Source organism: Mobula birostris, assembly GCF_030028105.1.
Source record: "Mobula birostris isolate sMobBir1 chromosome 26 unlocalized genomic scaffold, sMobBir1.hap1 SUPER_26_unloc_1, whole genome shotgun sequence".
Taxonomy (NCBI): Eukaryota; Metazoa; Chordata; class Chondrichthyes; order Myliobatiformes; family Myliobatidae; genus Mobula; species Mobula birostris.
In genome coordinates this window covers 409523-427805 of record NW_027274039.1, presented here as the reverse complement: position 1 = coordinate 427805, position 18283 = coordinate 409523, and the positions used below count along the sequence as shown (strand labels likewise).

At 43.3% G+C, this 18283-nt stretch overlaps 1 protein-coding gene across 2 annotated transcripts in view; it reads right to left on the bottom strand.

Moving 5' to 3' along the window:
• The window catches only part of LOC140192256 (tyrosine-protein kinase JAK2-like), a 203347-nt gene that overhangs the window by 100868 nt on the left and 84196 nt on the right, over positions 1-18283 (bottom strand). For both annotated transcript variants that reach the window (XM_072249929.1, XM_072249930.1), the window contains exons 10-11: positions 16253-16433; positions 11133-11257 (exon numbers count right to left, since the gene is read on the bottom strand). In XM_072249929.1, the coding sequence (XP_072106030.1) occupies positions 11133-11257; positions 16253-16433 (306 nt within the window). The remainder of the gene's footprint in view (positions 1-11132; positions 11258-16252; positions 16434-18283) is intronic.

Below are 18283 nucleotides of genomic sequence, written 5' to 3'. Positions count from 1 at the left end.
TGTCTATTAGTTGTATTGTATAGTATATTGTGTATATTGAGTTAGTTTACAGTTAAGCAGGGAGGAGTGTTGTGTATTCAATATTTCATTAATATTTGACTAATATTGTAAATATATTATTTGATTAAGCATCTGATGCACTATCAAAAAGATAAAGATCCTACTGACTGTGCTTCATATAGACCTATTTCATTACTGAATGTCGACACTAAGATTCTGTCAAAGATAATGGCCAATTGGTTGGAGAATATTATGGGTAAAATTATTTTTAAAGATCAAACAGGCTTTATAAAGGGTCGTTATTCTTTTTCAAATGTTCGGAGACGATTTAACATTATATAGAAACCATAGAAACTACAGCACAGAAACAGTCCTTTTGGCTCTTCTTGGCTGTGCCGAACCATTTTCTGCCTAGTCCCACTGACCTGCACACGGACCATATCCCTCCATATACCTCCCATCCATGTATCTGTCCAATTTATTCTTAAATGTTATAGAAAACATGTATATATTCATCCTCTTTTAAAACTCCACAACGTGTTGTATCTTTGGATGCTGAAAAAGCGTTCGATCGAGTTGAATGGAAATATTTATTCAATATTTTAGAGAAATTTGGCTTTGGTGTTAATTTTAATAATTGGATTAAAATGATATATAAAGCCCCTATTGCTACTGTTGTCACTGACTCCCATTTTGGACTCTCGTCTTTTCCTTTGAATTAGTTTTTGCTTTGGAGTTACAAAACATAAGAGCTGCTGTCTGGGCATACAATGGCATTTGGAGGGAGCTGAGCACCAGTTAAAGCTATCTCCCGTGTCCGTGTTTTTATCTTATATGTATATAGTTGTGCACAGACACAACAAATTGGCAATGAGTATGAACCTGAATGTCAGAGAATATCACGAACTGTGCCAACAGTTAGGGGACAAAACAGCGAGAGTTAAACAGCATACAGCATAAGAAAGCCGTGAGTAATAGGTAAAAACACACAGAATTTAAAGTGAAAATAACATATCAGTGGCTTCAGGTGGGAAAGCTAATGATTTTGATAGTGCTATTGAAAGCTGGGAATCGTATATTGAGAGGGTTGAACTGTATTGTAAAGCGAACAATGTGGAGAAGTGAAAGAAAGCCCGACACTTCTTAGCTTAATAGGCCTAAGAATATTGTCTCTTATGCAACTTAGTAATCCCTGAAAAGCCAGCAAGCAAGACTTTGATGAAATTTTTACAATTTTACAAAATCACTTGAGCCTTAAACCACTGGTAATAGCTGAGGTTTAGATTTTACAAAAGGAACCAGTCAAGAGATGAAAGCATTTCTGAACACATTACGGATCTGCATAAACTTTCCCAGTGCTGTGACTTTAGAGATCGACTTTCTGATGCATTAAGGGATCGGCCTGTATGTGGCAAAGCACTCAAAAGAGGTTACTGTCCGAAAGAGACCTAACCTTAGAATGGACATTGACCATTGCAATATCATAGAGGCTGCAGCAAAGGATGTAACAGAACTACAGAAAAGGAGGTTAGAAAGTGAAATGCACAAAATTCCCCTGAATGGCGCAAAAAGCCAAAAATTTTATTGGTGTGGCAAATCCTCTCATGATGCAAATGACTGTTGGTTCAAAGAAAAACTCTGCAGAATGTGTCACAGACAAGGGCACATAGATGGTGTGTGCAAGGCAGACAAAAAGCACGACTGAGTGAAAAGTCTCAAACACAAAACTAAGCAAATGTATAAAGTTACTGAATGTAAAACAGAATCAGACAACATAGAGTCTGACAATGGTGAACTGTCATGCCTAGAACTGCACAGTATAATTTAAGGAGGTCACAAAATCATCTGGATCATAATAGATGTGTCTGGTGTAAAACTGAAAATGGAACTGGACACAGGTTTAGCTTTGTCTATAATTTCGGAGGCTGACTACAACAGACTTTTTGCTGTAGTCAGAAAATTTCAAAAAGAGTACTTTTTGCTAAGATACTATTAGAGAAGACCTCAGTGATGCTAAAGACTTACACAGGTGACGAAGTGTTTCCCAAAGGGAAACTGTAGGTAAATGTAATGTCTGGAGGTCAAACACAGCAGTTAGAGCTGCATCTATTAAAAAATGGAGGGCCAGCACTTTTTGGATGTGAATGGTTGAGAAAAAGCCAACTAGACTGTCACTCAATCAAAGCTCTCAGTGCGGTATCAACAGGCAACTACAGCCCAAATGGCAGCACTAATCAGAGGCTGTCATAGCTGCTTAGTGCTAATCAGAAGGTGTTTGAGAAGGGAATAGAAAAACAGATTGAAGACTGGGCCAAAAGCTGTTTAGGATGCCAAAAAGTTCAAAATGCACCCCCACATTACACCTGTAGGAGTGGCTGTCTTCACCATGGTAAAGAGTATATATGACTTTGCTGGGCTAATTAATTACAAATATAAAACACAAAATAATTGATTGCATTAATTTTCACCTCCCTTTAATATAACACACTAAATCATCACTTGTGTAGCCAATTGGTTTTAGAAGTCATATAATTAGTTAAATGGAGATCTGTTTTTTGAAATCTGTGTGCAGTCAAGATGTTTAAGTCAGGAGGTGGATACAAGAAAATTTCAAAGTCACTAAATATCCCTTGGTATACAGTTAAGTCAATCATCAAGAAATGGAAAGACTATGGCACAGCTGTAAATGTCCCTAGAGCAGGCTGCCCTCAAAAATGGAGTGACTGTGCAAGAGGGGGACTAGTGAGGGAGGCCACCAAGAGACCTATGACAACTCTGGAGGAGTTACAAGCTTCAGTGACTGAGATGGGAGAGACTGCGCATACAACATCTGTTGCCGGGGTGCTTCACCAGTCACAGTTTTATGGGAGAGTGGCAAAGAGAAAACCACTGTTGAAAAAAACACAATATAACTCAGCATGAGTTTGCCAGAAGGCATGTGGAAGACTCTGAAGTCATCTGGAAGAAGGTTCTATGGTCTGATGAAATCAAAATTGAGCTTTTTGTCCATCAGACTAAATGCTATGTTTGTTATAAGCCAAATACCGCACATCATCAAAAACATAGCATTCCTACCGTGAAGCATGGTGATGGCTGCATCATGCTGTGGGGATGCTTCACTGCAGCAGGCCCTGGAAGGCTTGTGAAGGTAGAGGGTAAAATAAATGCAGCAAAATACAGGGAAATCCTGGAGGAAAACATGATGCAGTCTGCAAAATAACTGCGACTGGGGCGAAGATTTGTTTTCCAGCAAGACAATGACCACAAGCATAAAGCCGAAGCTATACAGGAATGGCTTGAAAACAACAAAGCATAGCCAAGTCAGAGCCCATACCTCAATCCAATTGAGAATTTGTGGCTGAACTTGAAAAGGGCTGTTCACTCACAACCCCCATGCAATCTGACAGAGCTTGAGCAGTTTTGTACAGAAGATTGGGGAAAAATTGCGGTGTCCAGATATGCAAAGCTAATAGACACCTATCCAGTCAATTACAAACTCAAGGCCGTAATCGCTGCAAACGTGCATCTACTAAATACTGTCTTGAACGGGTAAATACTTATACAATCAATTATTTTGTGTTTTATATCTGTAATTAATTTCTTTCACTTTGTAGAGATCTGTTTTCACTTTGACATGAGTCTTTTCCTGTTGATCAGTGTCAAAAAAGCCAAGTTAAGTAATTAAATCCACTGTAATCCGATGTTGTAAAACAATAAAACATGCAAACTTCTTGGGGGTGGGGTGGTGGTGAATACTTTTTATAAGCACTGTGTAGCTAGTTGTGCACAGGGATTCAGGGCAGGAAGGGAGCTCAGGCTGGGATCCATTAAGTTCATTTGCAACTTAGTTCATTGTGCCACAATGTGTGATGTGATAGCTGGAGTCAAAGGTCAGTTTAGAATAGTTTCTAAAGGAGGAGAGAAATGTTTGAATGTCCAGCGAGGGATTTGCTTCCTGTACAACTCAGAGCACTGAAGCTGACATCCAGGGAGCACGTAATAGTCAAACTATTCCGCACTCCACTCTCACAATAGTGAGGCTGACATCTAACAGTCACTAACACTGGGATCTGCCTAAGTCTGAACTTTACGAGGAAATATACAATCCAAGTACATCAGATCTGTTTGTGTGAAGTCAGGCACAGCACAACAGTGTTTCACTTCTCTCGAGATCACTTAGGCCACTGACAGTCAAGAAATTTCCAGCCATTAATTTTAACTGGCACGGACACTGCTTTCTGATATAATTTCCTCATCGAGTGACGTGCTTGTTGTCCATGTGAGCCAATCCTCATCATAACTCACCCCACCCTGACCTTCCTGCTCACAGACTCAGACGACCCCTGCTGACCTCTGGCTTCTTTGTCCCATCCTACAGCTTGACCCTGGTTGTGTGCTCCTTGTGAAGGAATGGCTTCCCCTGTATGCTGTCTGCTCACGTCTCAGGCCTTACATGCTGCTGAATTTAGACCTCCTCAAACAGGTCATTGACTCACCAAGGCCACAGACAATGGTACTCATTTCATTTTGTGGTAGAGAGGGAGATTAACTGGACAACCACGTCTGTGCTAGCACTTTGGGAGAATGCCCCAGAACTAATCATACAGTGTTTGAGTCTTGCACCTTCCACTGCTATCTAACTCTCTTGAATTCTATCCCAAGTGCTCTACAGGACAAAGCATTCCATGTCCAATAAAAGAACCCTCTCAGTAAAATCCTTCTAGTCCTAACAATTTTTAATTAATGTCTAAGCATTCTGATTTTCAGCACAGACTTCCTCCACAAAGACTCTTCACTGTTTGTACCATCCTGACAAAGGCTGTGCTCTTCTGCACAAACCTGTTCAACGAGGTTCCTCACTGGAAAATCAATATCATTAATATGGCTCCAATTCACTCTTTTCAGAAGTCAGCACTAGAGACCATTTATCTTCCTGCCTTCCACTCCTCATTACAGACAAGGCCTCATGTGCTGTCCCAAGTGATTAAGGAAGATTCTGGGGACTATTCATTCATTCAGAAGGAGGATACAGAGTTCTGCATGAAATTTAGGTCAGTAGTTACAACTTGGCCAATTTCACTCTAAATAGATTCAATGGACACAGTCACACTGGTAGTTTGGGCAGGAGGTTTGTTCAAATTAGACCATAAGACTGTAAGATAAATGAACAGAATTAGGCCATCTGGCCCATCGAACCTTCTTTGCTATTCAATCATGGCTGATCCTATTTTCCCCTCCTCAACCCCATTCCCCGGCCTTCTCCATGTAATCTTTGCTGCGGTGTCCAATCATGAACCTATCAATCTCTGCCTTAAATACACCCAACAACTTGGTCTCCACAAATTGCCTATGGTAACAAATTCCACAAATTCATCCCCTCTGGCTAAACTTCTCTGCATCTCTGTTTTAAATGGACAGACTTCTATCCTGTGTCTGTACCCTCTTGTCCTAGACTCCCCCACCATGGGAAACATCTCTTCCACATCTACTCTGTCCAGGCATCCAACATTCAAAAGGTTTCAATGAGATCCCCCCTCATCCTTCTAAATTCCAGCAAGTACAGACCCAGAGCCATCAAACATTCTTCGTATGATAACCCTTTCATTCCCTGGATCATCCTTGTGAACCACCTCTGAAAGCTCTCCAATGTCAGCAATTTTTTTCTGAGATGAGGAACCCAAATCTGTTTGCAGTACTCAAGGTGAGGCCTCACCAGTGCCTTATAAAGCCTCAGCATCACATCCCCAGTCTTATATTCAAGACCCCTTGAAATGAATGCCAACATTGCATTTACCTTCCTCAACATCGACTCAACATGCAAGTTAACCTTTAGGGTGTTCTGCACAAGGAGTCCCAAGTCACTTTGCATTTGAGATTTTGGAATTTTCTCCCCGTTTAGAAAATAGGCCACACATTTATTTTTACTACCAAAGTGCATGACCATTCATTTTCCAGCATTGTATTTCATTTTCCACTTTCTTGCCCATTTCCTAATCTGTCTAAGTTCTTCTGCATCCTACCTGTATCCTCAACACGACCTGCCCCACCACCAATCTTGGTATCATTTTCAAACTTAGCAAAAAAGCCATCTATTTCATCATTTAAATCATTGATATACAGCATAAAAAGAAGTGGTCCCAACACTGACCCCTGTGGAACACCACTAGTCACTGGCAGCCAACCAGAAAAGGATCCTTTTATTCCCACTCGCTGCCTCCTTCCAATCAGCCAATGCTCTAACCATGCCAGTAAATTTTCTGTAATACCATGGGCTCTTAACTTGGTAAGCAGCCTCATGTGTGGCACCTTGTCAAAGGCCTTCTGAAAGTCCAAATATACAACATCCACTTCATCCCCTTTATCTGTCCTACTTGTAATCTCCTACAAAGAATTCCAACAGGTTTGTCAGGCAGGATTGTCCATGCTGACTTTGTACTATCTTGTCTTATGTCACCAAGTACTCCATGACCACTTCCTTAACAATTGAGTCCAACATCTTCCCAACCACTGAGGTCATGCTGACAGGTCTATAATTTCCTTTCTGCTGCCTTCCTCCTTTCTTAAAGGGTGGAGTGACATTTGCAATTTCCCAGTCCTCTGCCACCATGCCATAGTCCAATGAATTTTGAAAGATCATTGCTAATGCCTCCACAATCTCTAACACAACCTCTTTCAGAACCCTAGTGTGCAGTTCATCTAGTCCAGGTGACTTATGTACCCACAGGACTTACAGCTTTTCAAGCACCCTTCTCCATCGTAATCGTAACTGCACCCACTTCTCGCCCTTCACACACTACAACATCTGGCACAATACTAGTGTATTCCACAGTGAAGACTGTTGCAACATACTCATTTAGTTCATTTGCCATCTCCTTGTCCCCCGTTATTATTTCTTCTGCCTCATTTTCTAATGGTCCTATATCCACTCTCATCTCTCTTTTATTTTTACATGAAAAAGCTTTTATTATCCACTTGGATATTGTTTGCTAGCTTGCTTTCATATTTCATTTTTTCCCTCCTGATGATTCTTTTAGTTGCTTTCTGCAGGCTTTTAAAAGCTTCCCAATCCTCTATCTTCCCATTAATTTTTGCTCTGTTGTATGCCCTCTCTTTTGTTTTTACATTAGCTTTGACTTCCCTTGTCAGCCATGGTTGTACTATTTTGCCATTTGAGTATTTCTTCATTTTTGAATACACATGTCCAGCACCTTCCTCATTTTTCCCAGAAACGCACGCCATTGCTGCTCTGCTGTCATCCCTGCCAGTAGCTCCTTCCAGTTTACTTGGCCAACTCCTCTCTCATATCACTGTAATCTCCCTTACTCCACTGAAATACTCCTACATCAGACTTTACTTTCTCCCTATCAAATTTCAAGTTAAACTCAATCATATTATGATCACTGGTTCTTTTACCTTAAGCTCCTTCATCACCTTCGGTTCATTACATAACACCCAATCCAGTATAGTTGATCCTCTGGTAGGCTCAACGACAAACTGCTCTACAAAGCCATCTCATAGCATTCAACAAACTCTCTTTCTTGACATCCATTACCAACCTGATTTTCCCAATTGACCTACATGTTAAAATCTTCCATGACTATCATAACATTGCCCTTTTGACTCGCCTTTTCTATTTTCAGTTGTAATCTGTGGTCCACATCCCAGCTATTGTTGGGAGTTCTGAATATAACGGCCTTCAAGGTCCTTTTACCCCCAGTTTCTTAACTCAAACCACAAGGATTCAACATCTTCAGATCCTATGTCACATCTTTCTACTGATTTGATGCTATTCTTTACCAACAGAGCCACGCTACCCCCTCTGCCTACCTTCCTATCCCTCCGAGACAACATGTAACCTTAGACATTCAGCTGCAAACTATAACCATCCTTCAGATACGACTCGCGATGGTCACAACATTAACCCGGCTAAATGTAAAAGTGCAACAAGATCATCCACCTGATTTCCTATACTCCGTGATTGAGATATAACACTTTGAGTACTGTATTTGCTACCCTTTTTTGATTTCGCACTGACACTCATCCTGCTGACTTCAATTCTGTCCTATCATCTGCCTGCCTTTCCTGACAGTCTGGTTGCACGTTATCTTTGAATTTTTTACCATCCATCCTATCCTGAGTCCCTTCATTCTGGTTCCCACCCACTTGCCAACTTAATTTAAACCCTCTCCAACAGCTTTAACAAACCTGCCCATGAGAATACAGTGTTTGATAAGGTGTCACACATGAGGCTGCTTAACAAGATAAAATTCTATGACATTACAGGAAAGATATTGGCATGGATAGCGGAGTGGCTGACACGCAGGAGACAATGAGTGGGAATGAAAGGGGCCTTTTCTGTTTGGTTGCTGGTGACTAGTGGTGTTCCTCAGGGGTCAGTATTGGGACCGCTACTTTTCACATTGTTTGTCAATGATATTGGAATTGATGGCTTTGTGGCAAAGTTTGCAGATGATATAAAGATGGGTGGAGGGGAAGGTCGTGCTGAGGAAGCAATGCGATTGCAGTTGGAAGAATGGGCAAAAAAGTGAGATTGAATAGAGTGTTGGGAAATGTATGATAATGCATTTTGGTAAAAGGAACAATAGTGCAGACTATTATCTAAATGAGGAAAAGTTTCAAACATCAGAGGTGCAGAGGGACTTAGGAGTCCTTGTGCAAGACTCCCAAAAGGTTAATTTACAGGTTGAGTCTGTGGTAAAAACTGCAAATACAAAGTTGGCATTTATTTCAAGGGGAATAGAATATAAAAGCAAGCTGAGGCTTTATAAGACACTAGTCAGGTCGCACTTGGAGTATTGTCGACAGTTTTGGAGCCCATATCTCAGAAAGGATATGTTGTCATTGGAGTGAGTCCAGAGGAGATTCACGAGGATGATTCTGGGAATATGTGGTTGGCAGCTTTGGGCCTATATTCACTAGAATTTAGAAGAATGCGTAGGGATCTCATTGAAACCTATCGAATGTTAGAAGGACTAGATAGGGTGGATGTGGAGAGGATGTTTCCTATGGTGGGGGTATCTAGAACTATCAGGTACATCCACAAAATTGAGGGGCAACCCCTTAGAACAGAGATAAGGAGGAATATTTTTAGCAAGATAGTAGTAAATCTGAGGAATGCTCTGCCACAGACTGTGGTGGAGGCCAAGTCTATCCGTATATTTAAGGTGAAAGTTGATCTTTTCTTGATCGGTCAGAGCATCAAAGGATATGGTGAGAAAGCAGGTGTGTGGGGTTGAGTGGGATCTGGGATCAGCCATGATGGAATGGCAGAGCAGACTCGGTGGGCTGAATGGCCCAATTCTGCTCCTATATGTTATGGTCCTGTGGTGTTAATATTGGTGCCCCTCTGGTTCAGATGCAACCCGACCCTTTCATACAGGTCATACCTCCCCCAGAAGAGATCCCAATGATCCAATAACCTGAGGCTCAGCCCCCTGCACCAGCTTCTCAGCCACGCATTTATCTGCCAAATCTACCCTGACTAGCACGTGGCACAGGTAACAATCCAGAAATTACCATCCTTGAGATCCTGCTGCTCAGCTTTCTGTCCAGCTCACTGAATTCTCTCTTCAGGACCTCTTTGCTTTTGCTTCCTATGTCATTGGCACCAATATGTACCAAGACATCCGGCTGCTCTCCCTCCCTCTGTAAAATGCTGTGGACATGATCTGAGATGTCCCTGACCCTGGCACCTGGGAGGCAACATACATCTGGATGTCTCATTCATGTCCACAGAATGTCCTGTCTGCTCCTCTGACTATTGAGTCCCATATCACTACTGCTCCCCTCTTCTTCCTGTTCACCTTCTGCACCACGGACCCATGCTCAGTGCCAGTGACCTGGTCTCTGTGGCTTTCCCCTGGGAGGTCACTCCCCACAACAGTATCCAAAATTGTATACTTATTTTTGACGGGAATAGCCACAGGGGTGCTCTGTGCTAACTGCCTGTTCACATTTCCATTTGTCCTGACAGTCACCCCGCTACTCGCCTCCTGCAACTTTGGAGTGACTACTTCCCTGTAACTCTGATCAATTATATCCTTGCTCTCCCATACAAGCCAAAGGTTTTCCAGCTGCTGCTCCAGATCCCTAACACGGTCTTCAAGAATCTGCAGCTGGATGGACTTTACGCAGGTGTAGTTCCCTGGGAGATTCTGGGTCTCCTAAGACTCCAACAGCTGGCATGAACAATGCATATAGCCATTTACTACACTGAGTATAGCAAGAGATTGAAAAAAAAAGAGGACCTTAACAGAAACTTACCAAGAGTTAACTCCTCTTCCGAGCCAAAGCCCGACGCCCTTACTCTCACCACTGGCCTACTCCTAACAATGGCCACCCCTCTTGTCCCTTCTGTACTTCCATTTAATACGCTGTGCTGTGCTCTGCTCCCACCATGGATTGGGCCTCTGGAATGTCCGAAAGCCCATGAAGCTCTCCTTTAAAACAAACGTTGCCGACCTGCGGGAAACCTCTGCTGTGCTCTGCTCCCACCACAGCTGGGCCTCCAGAGCTGTCTGCTGTGTCTCTGTATCATAGCAGTAACTACTTTCAAGTGAACAGACACATAAGTAAAAATCCATCTCTTTGACCTCACTTGACATGTATTTCTTGGGGCACCACTGCCATGATGGAATGGCAGGTCAGATGGGCCAAGTGGCCTAATTCTGCTCCTAGATCTTATGGAATATCTGTGATTGGGTAGAGACTAAAAGAATCTAGATGGCATCAATGATATTGATGCCATCTGAGTTGATAGTGGTGATCACAGCTTATTGGTCTAGAAGACATGTGAACGGAGACAATGAGTGGGACAGAGAAGGAAAAAATATAATGCTGGAAATAAGAACTGTAAAACTTGGTGATTGCTGAAAAAAACAGCAATGAAAGAGAATGCTCGATTACTCAGAAGGCTAGGTAGCATCTGTGGAAAGTGAACCAGAGCTAATATTATATGACAAGAGGCTAGTTCTGATACAAGCAGGAAAAGCTAGTTATCAGAATGTTTGAATTCACATGTTCTGCTTGGGTTTCGGATCTCTGGTATCAGTGCAGGTTCATTTGTCTGTAAATAGAATACTCCATTATTAGATGCACTTTGACAGACTCACCCAAATCAATTCTTCCTTCTTTACTTTATGGAACATCATCTGATTGACATTCCTTCGCTGCATTACAGGTGAGACAAGGAGATCAGAGGACCAGTTGTTCCGAATGATAATCAAGTTGGACTTCTCTGGAAATGAAGGAGAAAGAAAGATAATGATCCAGTCTGGAGTAACAAGGGGTTACAGGAGCTCTGCTAGAAGAGCTTGTCCACCACATGACATTCTTGAATCTCAATCATCAACCAGTGTACCTTGATTTTCTGTTTGTGCATTTCACGTTAAGAAGAACACGTTAGTCCTGAATTCTTACATTTCACATTTATAAACTTCACACACAATAGTAGATTTGCCTGTAAGTGGCCTCAGTGTACTTTTGCATGTCCTGTCTTATATTGAAACTAGCCTTCAACTGAATTCAGGACTTAATTTTCTAAAATTCTTTATCCCTTTCCATAACTGCCTTGAAACTTGGAAGATAACGGTCACACAGGCCCAGATGGACTGAAAAGACAGGGTTAGCAGGCCAGTCAGCATCTATGGAAATGAGTACAGTTGACATTTTGGGCCGAGACCCTCCATCAGGACTGGAGTGAAAAAGAAGAGGAGTCAGAGTAACTTTCCCATTGATGGCAATAACGTTCCCAGCTGCGTTATATAAGGTTAGGTCCAGTACTTCCCCTCATCTAGTTGGAAAATCTACATACATATGGACTCAAAAACCTCTCTTGCACTTTAAATGCTTGACACTAAAACAGCCATAGTTAATGTAGGAGCAGCTGAAATCCATGAGTACAGAACTCTTATACCCTCATACCTCCTTGTGATTTGTTCACATTTTTGTGTCTCTCTTCCAGCTGCCTATTGCCTTTTGGGATGTCTGCATGTATACCCCTTCCAAAGTGATTGCCTATTTTTGTTCCTAGATATTGCATGTGGGAGATTAGGGACCTCTCCCATGGGAGATGTGGGCAGTGCACCCTGTGGGAGATGTGGGCGGAGCCCCTTTGGGAGACATGGGCGTGGCCCCCCCACCCCATGGGAGACATGGGCCAGACCCTGGGGGAGATGTGGGAAGGGAAGACATGGGCGGGCCTGGCCCACCCCACCCCCTTGGGAAATATGGGCTGGGCCCACCAATGGGAGACATCAGTGGCCCCCCCACCCTGTGGGAGATGGTCTGTGTGAACTTTCTTGCCAAACTGCAGGAGGGGAGAGGAGGAGAAGATGGCGGCACAACGTGATGCGCGCGGCCACTCTGAATTGATATTGTATTTGTAAGTAGGTACCGTACACAATCCTGATTTGATGGAGACAGACATGAGAAGCACGGAGGAGAAACTTCTGAAATGCCTGTTTCGCTGCCGTTGCTACTGTGCGATCAAGAATCTCTGGAGGGGAAGGCCCCAAATCCTCGGCTTTGCCTATTGCTGGGGCCGGGGTCAAAGCGCTCGGCAGAGTTGGTGCTTGGTGTTGGAGGGCTGGTCGGAGGCTTGAAGTTTTCGGACGGACTCTAGAGTCGGCTGTGGTCGGGTGTTTCCAGGGTGCTGCATCGGCAAGTTTGCGGCGCCGGAGGTTGATGGCAGGAAGAGAGTTTCTCTTCCGTCTACCGTCTGCGTGAGATGATGGGACTTTCGAGAGACTTTGAGACTTTTTTTACCATGCCCATGGTCTGTTTTTTATCAGATTATAGTATTGCTTCGCACTGTTGTAACTATATGTTATAATTATGTGGTTTTGTCAGTTTTTTTTAGTCTTGGTTTGTCTTGTGTTTCTGTGATATCATTCTGGAGGAACATTGTATCATTTCTTAATGCATGCATTACTAAGTGACAATAAAAGAGGACTGTGTGTCCTCATAATCTAATCTAATCTAATCTAACCTCATTTGACCATAAAACCAGAAGATACAGGAGTAGAATTAGGCCATTTGGCCCTTCAAGTTTACTCCACCACTTCATCACAGCTGATCCATTTTCCTTTCCATCCCAATCTCCTGCCTTCTGCCCATATCCCTTCATTCCCTGATAATCAAGAATCTATCAACATGTGCTTTAAATATACCTAATAACTAGGGTCACAGATACACTACTCTCTGGCTGAAAATATACCAACTCATCTTCATTCTAAATGGATGTCTCTCTATTCTGAGACTGTGCCCTCTAGTCTTGATTCCCCCTCCATAGGAAACATCTTCTCCACATCCACTCAATCGAGGCCTTTTAACATTCGATAGGTTTCAATTTATTCTTCTGAGCTCCAGAGGGTACAGGCCCAATGCCATTAAACCCTCCTCATATGATAAGCTTTTCAATCCCAGAATCATTTTTGTGAACCTCCTTTGAACCCTTGACAACGTCAGCAAATCCTTTCTTAGACTACTCACATTACTCCAAGTGAGGCCTCACCAGCGTCTTATTACATTCTTGCTAACATTGCATTTGCCTTCCTCACTACCCATTCAACCTGCAAATTAACCTTTAGGGAATCTTGCACGAGGACTCGCAAGTCCCTTTCCACCTCAGATTTTTGAATTTTCTCTCCATTTAGAAAATAGTCTATACTTTTATTTCTTCTACCAAAGTGCATAACTACTTTGTCCGTTCTCCTAATCTGTCTAAATTCTTTTGTAACCTCTGCTTACTTAAAACTACCTGCCCCTCCACCTTCATATTGTCCGCAAACTTGCTCACAAAACCAACAATTCAATCATCTAAATCATTGGCATATAATGTATAAAGAAGTGGAACCAACACAGACCCCTGTGGAACACCAGTAGTCACTGGCAGCCAACCAAAAAAGGCTCCTTTTATTTCCACTCTTTGGCTCCTGCCAATCAGCCACTGCTTTATCCATGCGAGAATATTTCCTGTAATACCAGGGCTCGTAACTTGCTAAGCAGCCTCATGTGTGGCACCTTGTCAAAGACCTTCTAAAAATCCAAGTACACAGTGTCAACCATTTCTTCTTTGTCTATCCTGCTTATTATGTGTTCAAAGATTTCCAACATATTTCTCAGGCAAAATTTTCCCTTAAGGAAACCATGCTATCTTCAGCCTATTTTATTTGGTGCCTCCAAGTACCCTGAAAACATTTTTAACAATCAACTTCAATATTGTCCCGACCACTGAGGTCAGATTAACTGGCCTATCATTTCCTGTGTTCTGCCTCTCTCTCTCCTGCTCTCTCCCTTCTTGAAGAGCTCAGATTAGGATTGCGTTCCTCAGTGAAGAAATAGCAGAGCGAGAAATTAAATCCTCTCTGCCAAGGTGAGAATCCCATTCGTCTAACTTGTTGACCGATTTTTGGATCACTGACAGCTGGAGCTTTTTTTTCTTTCCTGGGCAGGTGGAACAAGTAACGCTGCTTTTGAATCTGGTAAAACACCCCAATGTATTTCACAGGATACAATTTACTCTTTGATACCAAACCTTCTGAAGGAGATATGAAATGAAATTAGGAATTTTTAACAGCCAAATTGAGTAGGGTGAGGAAGAGGCAGAGATAGAAACATAGAAACATAGAAAACATACAACACAATACAGGCCCTCCGGCCCACAAAGTTGTGCCGAGCATGTCCCTACCTTAGAAATTACTAGGTTTACCCATAGTCCTCTATTTTTTCAAGATCCATGTACCTATCCAAAAGTCTTTTAAAAGACCCTATCGTATCCACCTCCACCACCGTTGCCGGCAGCCCATTCCTCGCACTCACCACTCTCTGTGTTAAAAAACTTACCCCTGACATCTCCCCTGTACCTACTCCCCAGCACCTTAAACCTGTGTCCTCTTCTGGCAATCATTTCAGCCCTGGATAAAAGCCTCTGACTATCCACACGATCAATGCCTCTCACCATCTTATACACCTCTATCAGGTCACCTCTCATCCTCCGTTGCTCCAAGGAGAAAAGTTCGAGTTCACTCAACCTGTTTTCATAGGACATGCTCCCAAATCCAGGCAACATCCTTGTAAATCTCCTCTGCACCACATGGTTTCCACATCCGTCCTGCAGTGAGGCGACCAGAACTGAGCACTGTACTCCAAGTGGGGTCTGACCAGGGTCCTATATAGCTGCAACATTACCTCTTGGCTGCTAGATTCAATTCCACGATTGATGAAGGCCAATACACCGTATGCCTTCTTAACCACAGAGTGAACCTGCGCAGCTGCTTTGAGCGTCCTATGGACTCGGACCCCAAGATCCCTCTGATCCTTCACACTGCCAAGAGTCTTACCATTAATACTATATTCTGCCATCATATTTGACCTACCAAAATGAACCACTTCACACTTATCTGGGTTGAACTCCAGCTGCCACTTCTCAGCCCAGTTTTGCATCCTATCAATGTCCCGCTGTAACCTCTGACAGCCCTCCACAGTATCCACAACACCCCCAACCTTTGTGTCATCAGCAAATTTACTAACCCATCCCTCCACTTCCTCATCCAGGTCATTTATAAAAATCACGAAGAGTAAGGGTCCAAGAACAGATCCCTGAGTCACCAACCTCCATGCAGAATATGATCCGTCTACAACCACTCTTTGCCTTCTGTGGGCAAGCCAGTTCTGGATCGACAAAGCAATGTCCCCTTGGATCCCATGGCTCCTTACTTTCTCAATAAGCCTTGCATGGGTACCTTATCAAATGCCTTGCTGAAATCCATATACTCTATATGGATTTTCCTTCCTTCTTTTCCTGCTCTTCCTTCATCAATGTGTTTAGTCACATCCTCAAACAATTCAGTCAGGTTCATAAGGCATGACCTGCCTTTGACAAAGCCATGCTGGTTATTCCTTATCATATTATACCTCTCCAAATGTTCATAAATCCTGCCTCTCAGGACCTTCTCCATCAACTTACCAACCACTGAAGTAAGACTCACTGGTCTATAATTTCCTGGGCTATCCCTACTCCCTTTCTTGAATAAAGGAACAACATCCACAACCCTCCAACCCTCCGGAACCTCTTCTGTCCCCATTGATGATTTAAAGATCATCGCCAGAGGCTCAGCAATCTCCTCTCTCGCCTCCCACAGAAGCCTAGGGTACACCTCGTCTGGTCCCAGCGACTTATCCAACTTGAAAGAAATTCCGGGGGAACGCAATGAAGATCATGGCCCCTTACCTTTGGGTCTGGGTACACAGCAGGTCTTGAGTTCAATGCTGACTCCCTCTGATACAAGGCCAGTGCTCCGATAATAGTTCAGCAGACTCTTCAAACTCTCGAACTGCCGAGAAACACCAGCCAGAGAGTAGCTCTCCCCCTTGAGAATCAGGCAGTCCTTGTAATCCTTCCCAAATTCTGTCTGCAGAAAGTGAAAATTTTAGGAAAGGTGGTGTTATTTGGTGGTTATAACTTGTAAGGTCTCCCTCAAACAAAGACTGGATCAGGGATCACTGGTTATCTGTGAACTCTGACCCCAGAGTAAATTGCATGATTGTTTCCAACACAAATCACAACAAATGTGAAATCTGTCAACACCACGGTCTCATAAGACCATAAGATACAGGAGCAGAATTAGGTCATTTGGTCCAATGAGTCTGCTCTGCCATTTCATCACGACAGGCCCATTTCCCTCTCAGCCCCAATACTATACCAAATCCACATGACACAACTCCTCTGTCAGCATCACCGGGTATACTATACCAAATCCACGTGACACAACTCCTCTGTCAGCATCACCGGGTATACTATACCAAATCCACGTGACACAACTCCTCTGTCAGCATCACCGGGTATACTATACCAAATCCACGTGACACAACTCCTCTGTCAGCATCACCGGGTATACTATACCAAATCCACGTGACACAACTGCTCTGTCAGCATCACCGGGTATACTATACCAAATCCACGTGACACAACTCCTCTGTCAGCATCACCTGGTATACTATACCAAATCCACGTGACACAACTCCTCTGTCAGCATCACCGGGTATACTATACCAAATCCACGTGACACAACTCCTCTGTCAGCATCACCGGGTACATGAGACCAAATCCACATCACACAACTCCTCTGTCAGCATCACCGGGTATACTATACCAAATCCACGTGACACAATCCCTCTGTCAGCATCACCGGATATACTGTACCAAATCCACGTTACACAACTCCTCTGTCAGCATCACTGGGTATACTATACCAAATCCATGCGATAGAACTCCTCTGTCAGCCTCAGCGGGTATACTATACCAACTCCACGTGACACAACTCCTCTGTCAGCATCACTGGGTATACTATACCAAATCCACGTGACACTCCTCTGTCAGCATCACCGGGTAAACTATACCAAATCCATGTGACACTCCTCTGTCAGTATCACCGGGTATACTATACCAAATCCACGTGACACTCCTCTGTCAGCATCACCGGGTATACCATACCAAATCCACGTGACACAACTCCTCTGTCAGCCTCAGCGGGTATACTATACCAACTCCACGTGACACAACTCTTCTGTCAGCATCACCGGGTATACTATACCAAATCCATGTGACACTCCTCTGTCAGCATCACCGGGTATACTATACCAAATCCACGTGACACAACTCCTCTGTCAGCATCACCGGGTATACTATACCAAATCCACGTGACACAACTCCTCTGTCAGCCTCAGCGGGTATACTATACCAAATCCACGTGACACTCCTCTGTCAGCATCACCGGGTACACTATACCAAATCCACATGACACAACTCCTCTGTCAGCATCATCGGGTACACTATACCAAATCCACGTGACACTCCTCTGTCAGCATCACCGGATATACTATACCAAATCCACGGGACACAACTCTTCTGTCAGCATCACCGGGTATACTATACCAAATCCATGTGACACAACTCCTCTGTCAGCATCACTGGGATTACCATTTGAAATCAGCACCAATGGTAGTACCATGTGAAATCCATGTGGCAGAACTCCTCTTTCAGCACTGCAGGGAATACCATGTGAAATTCATGTGACACTATTCCTCCGTCAACACAACAGGGAATGTCGTGTGATATCTATGTGACACAACTCCTCTGTCAGCAATACAGGGAATACTGTGTGACACAGATCCTATGTCAACGCCATAGGCAATACCATGCCAAATCCATAAGACCATAAAACTTTAAGGTACAGGACCAGAACTCGGTCACTTGGCCCAT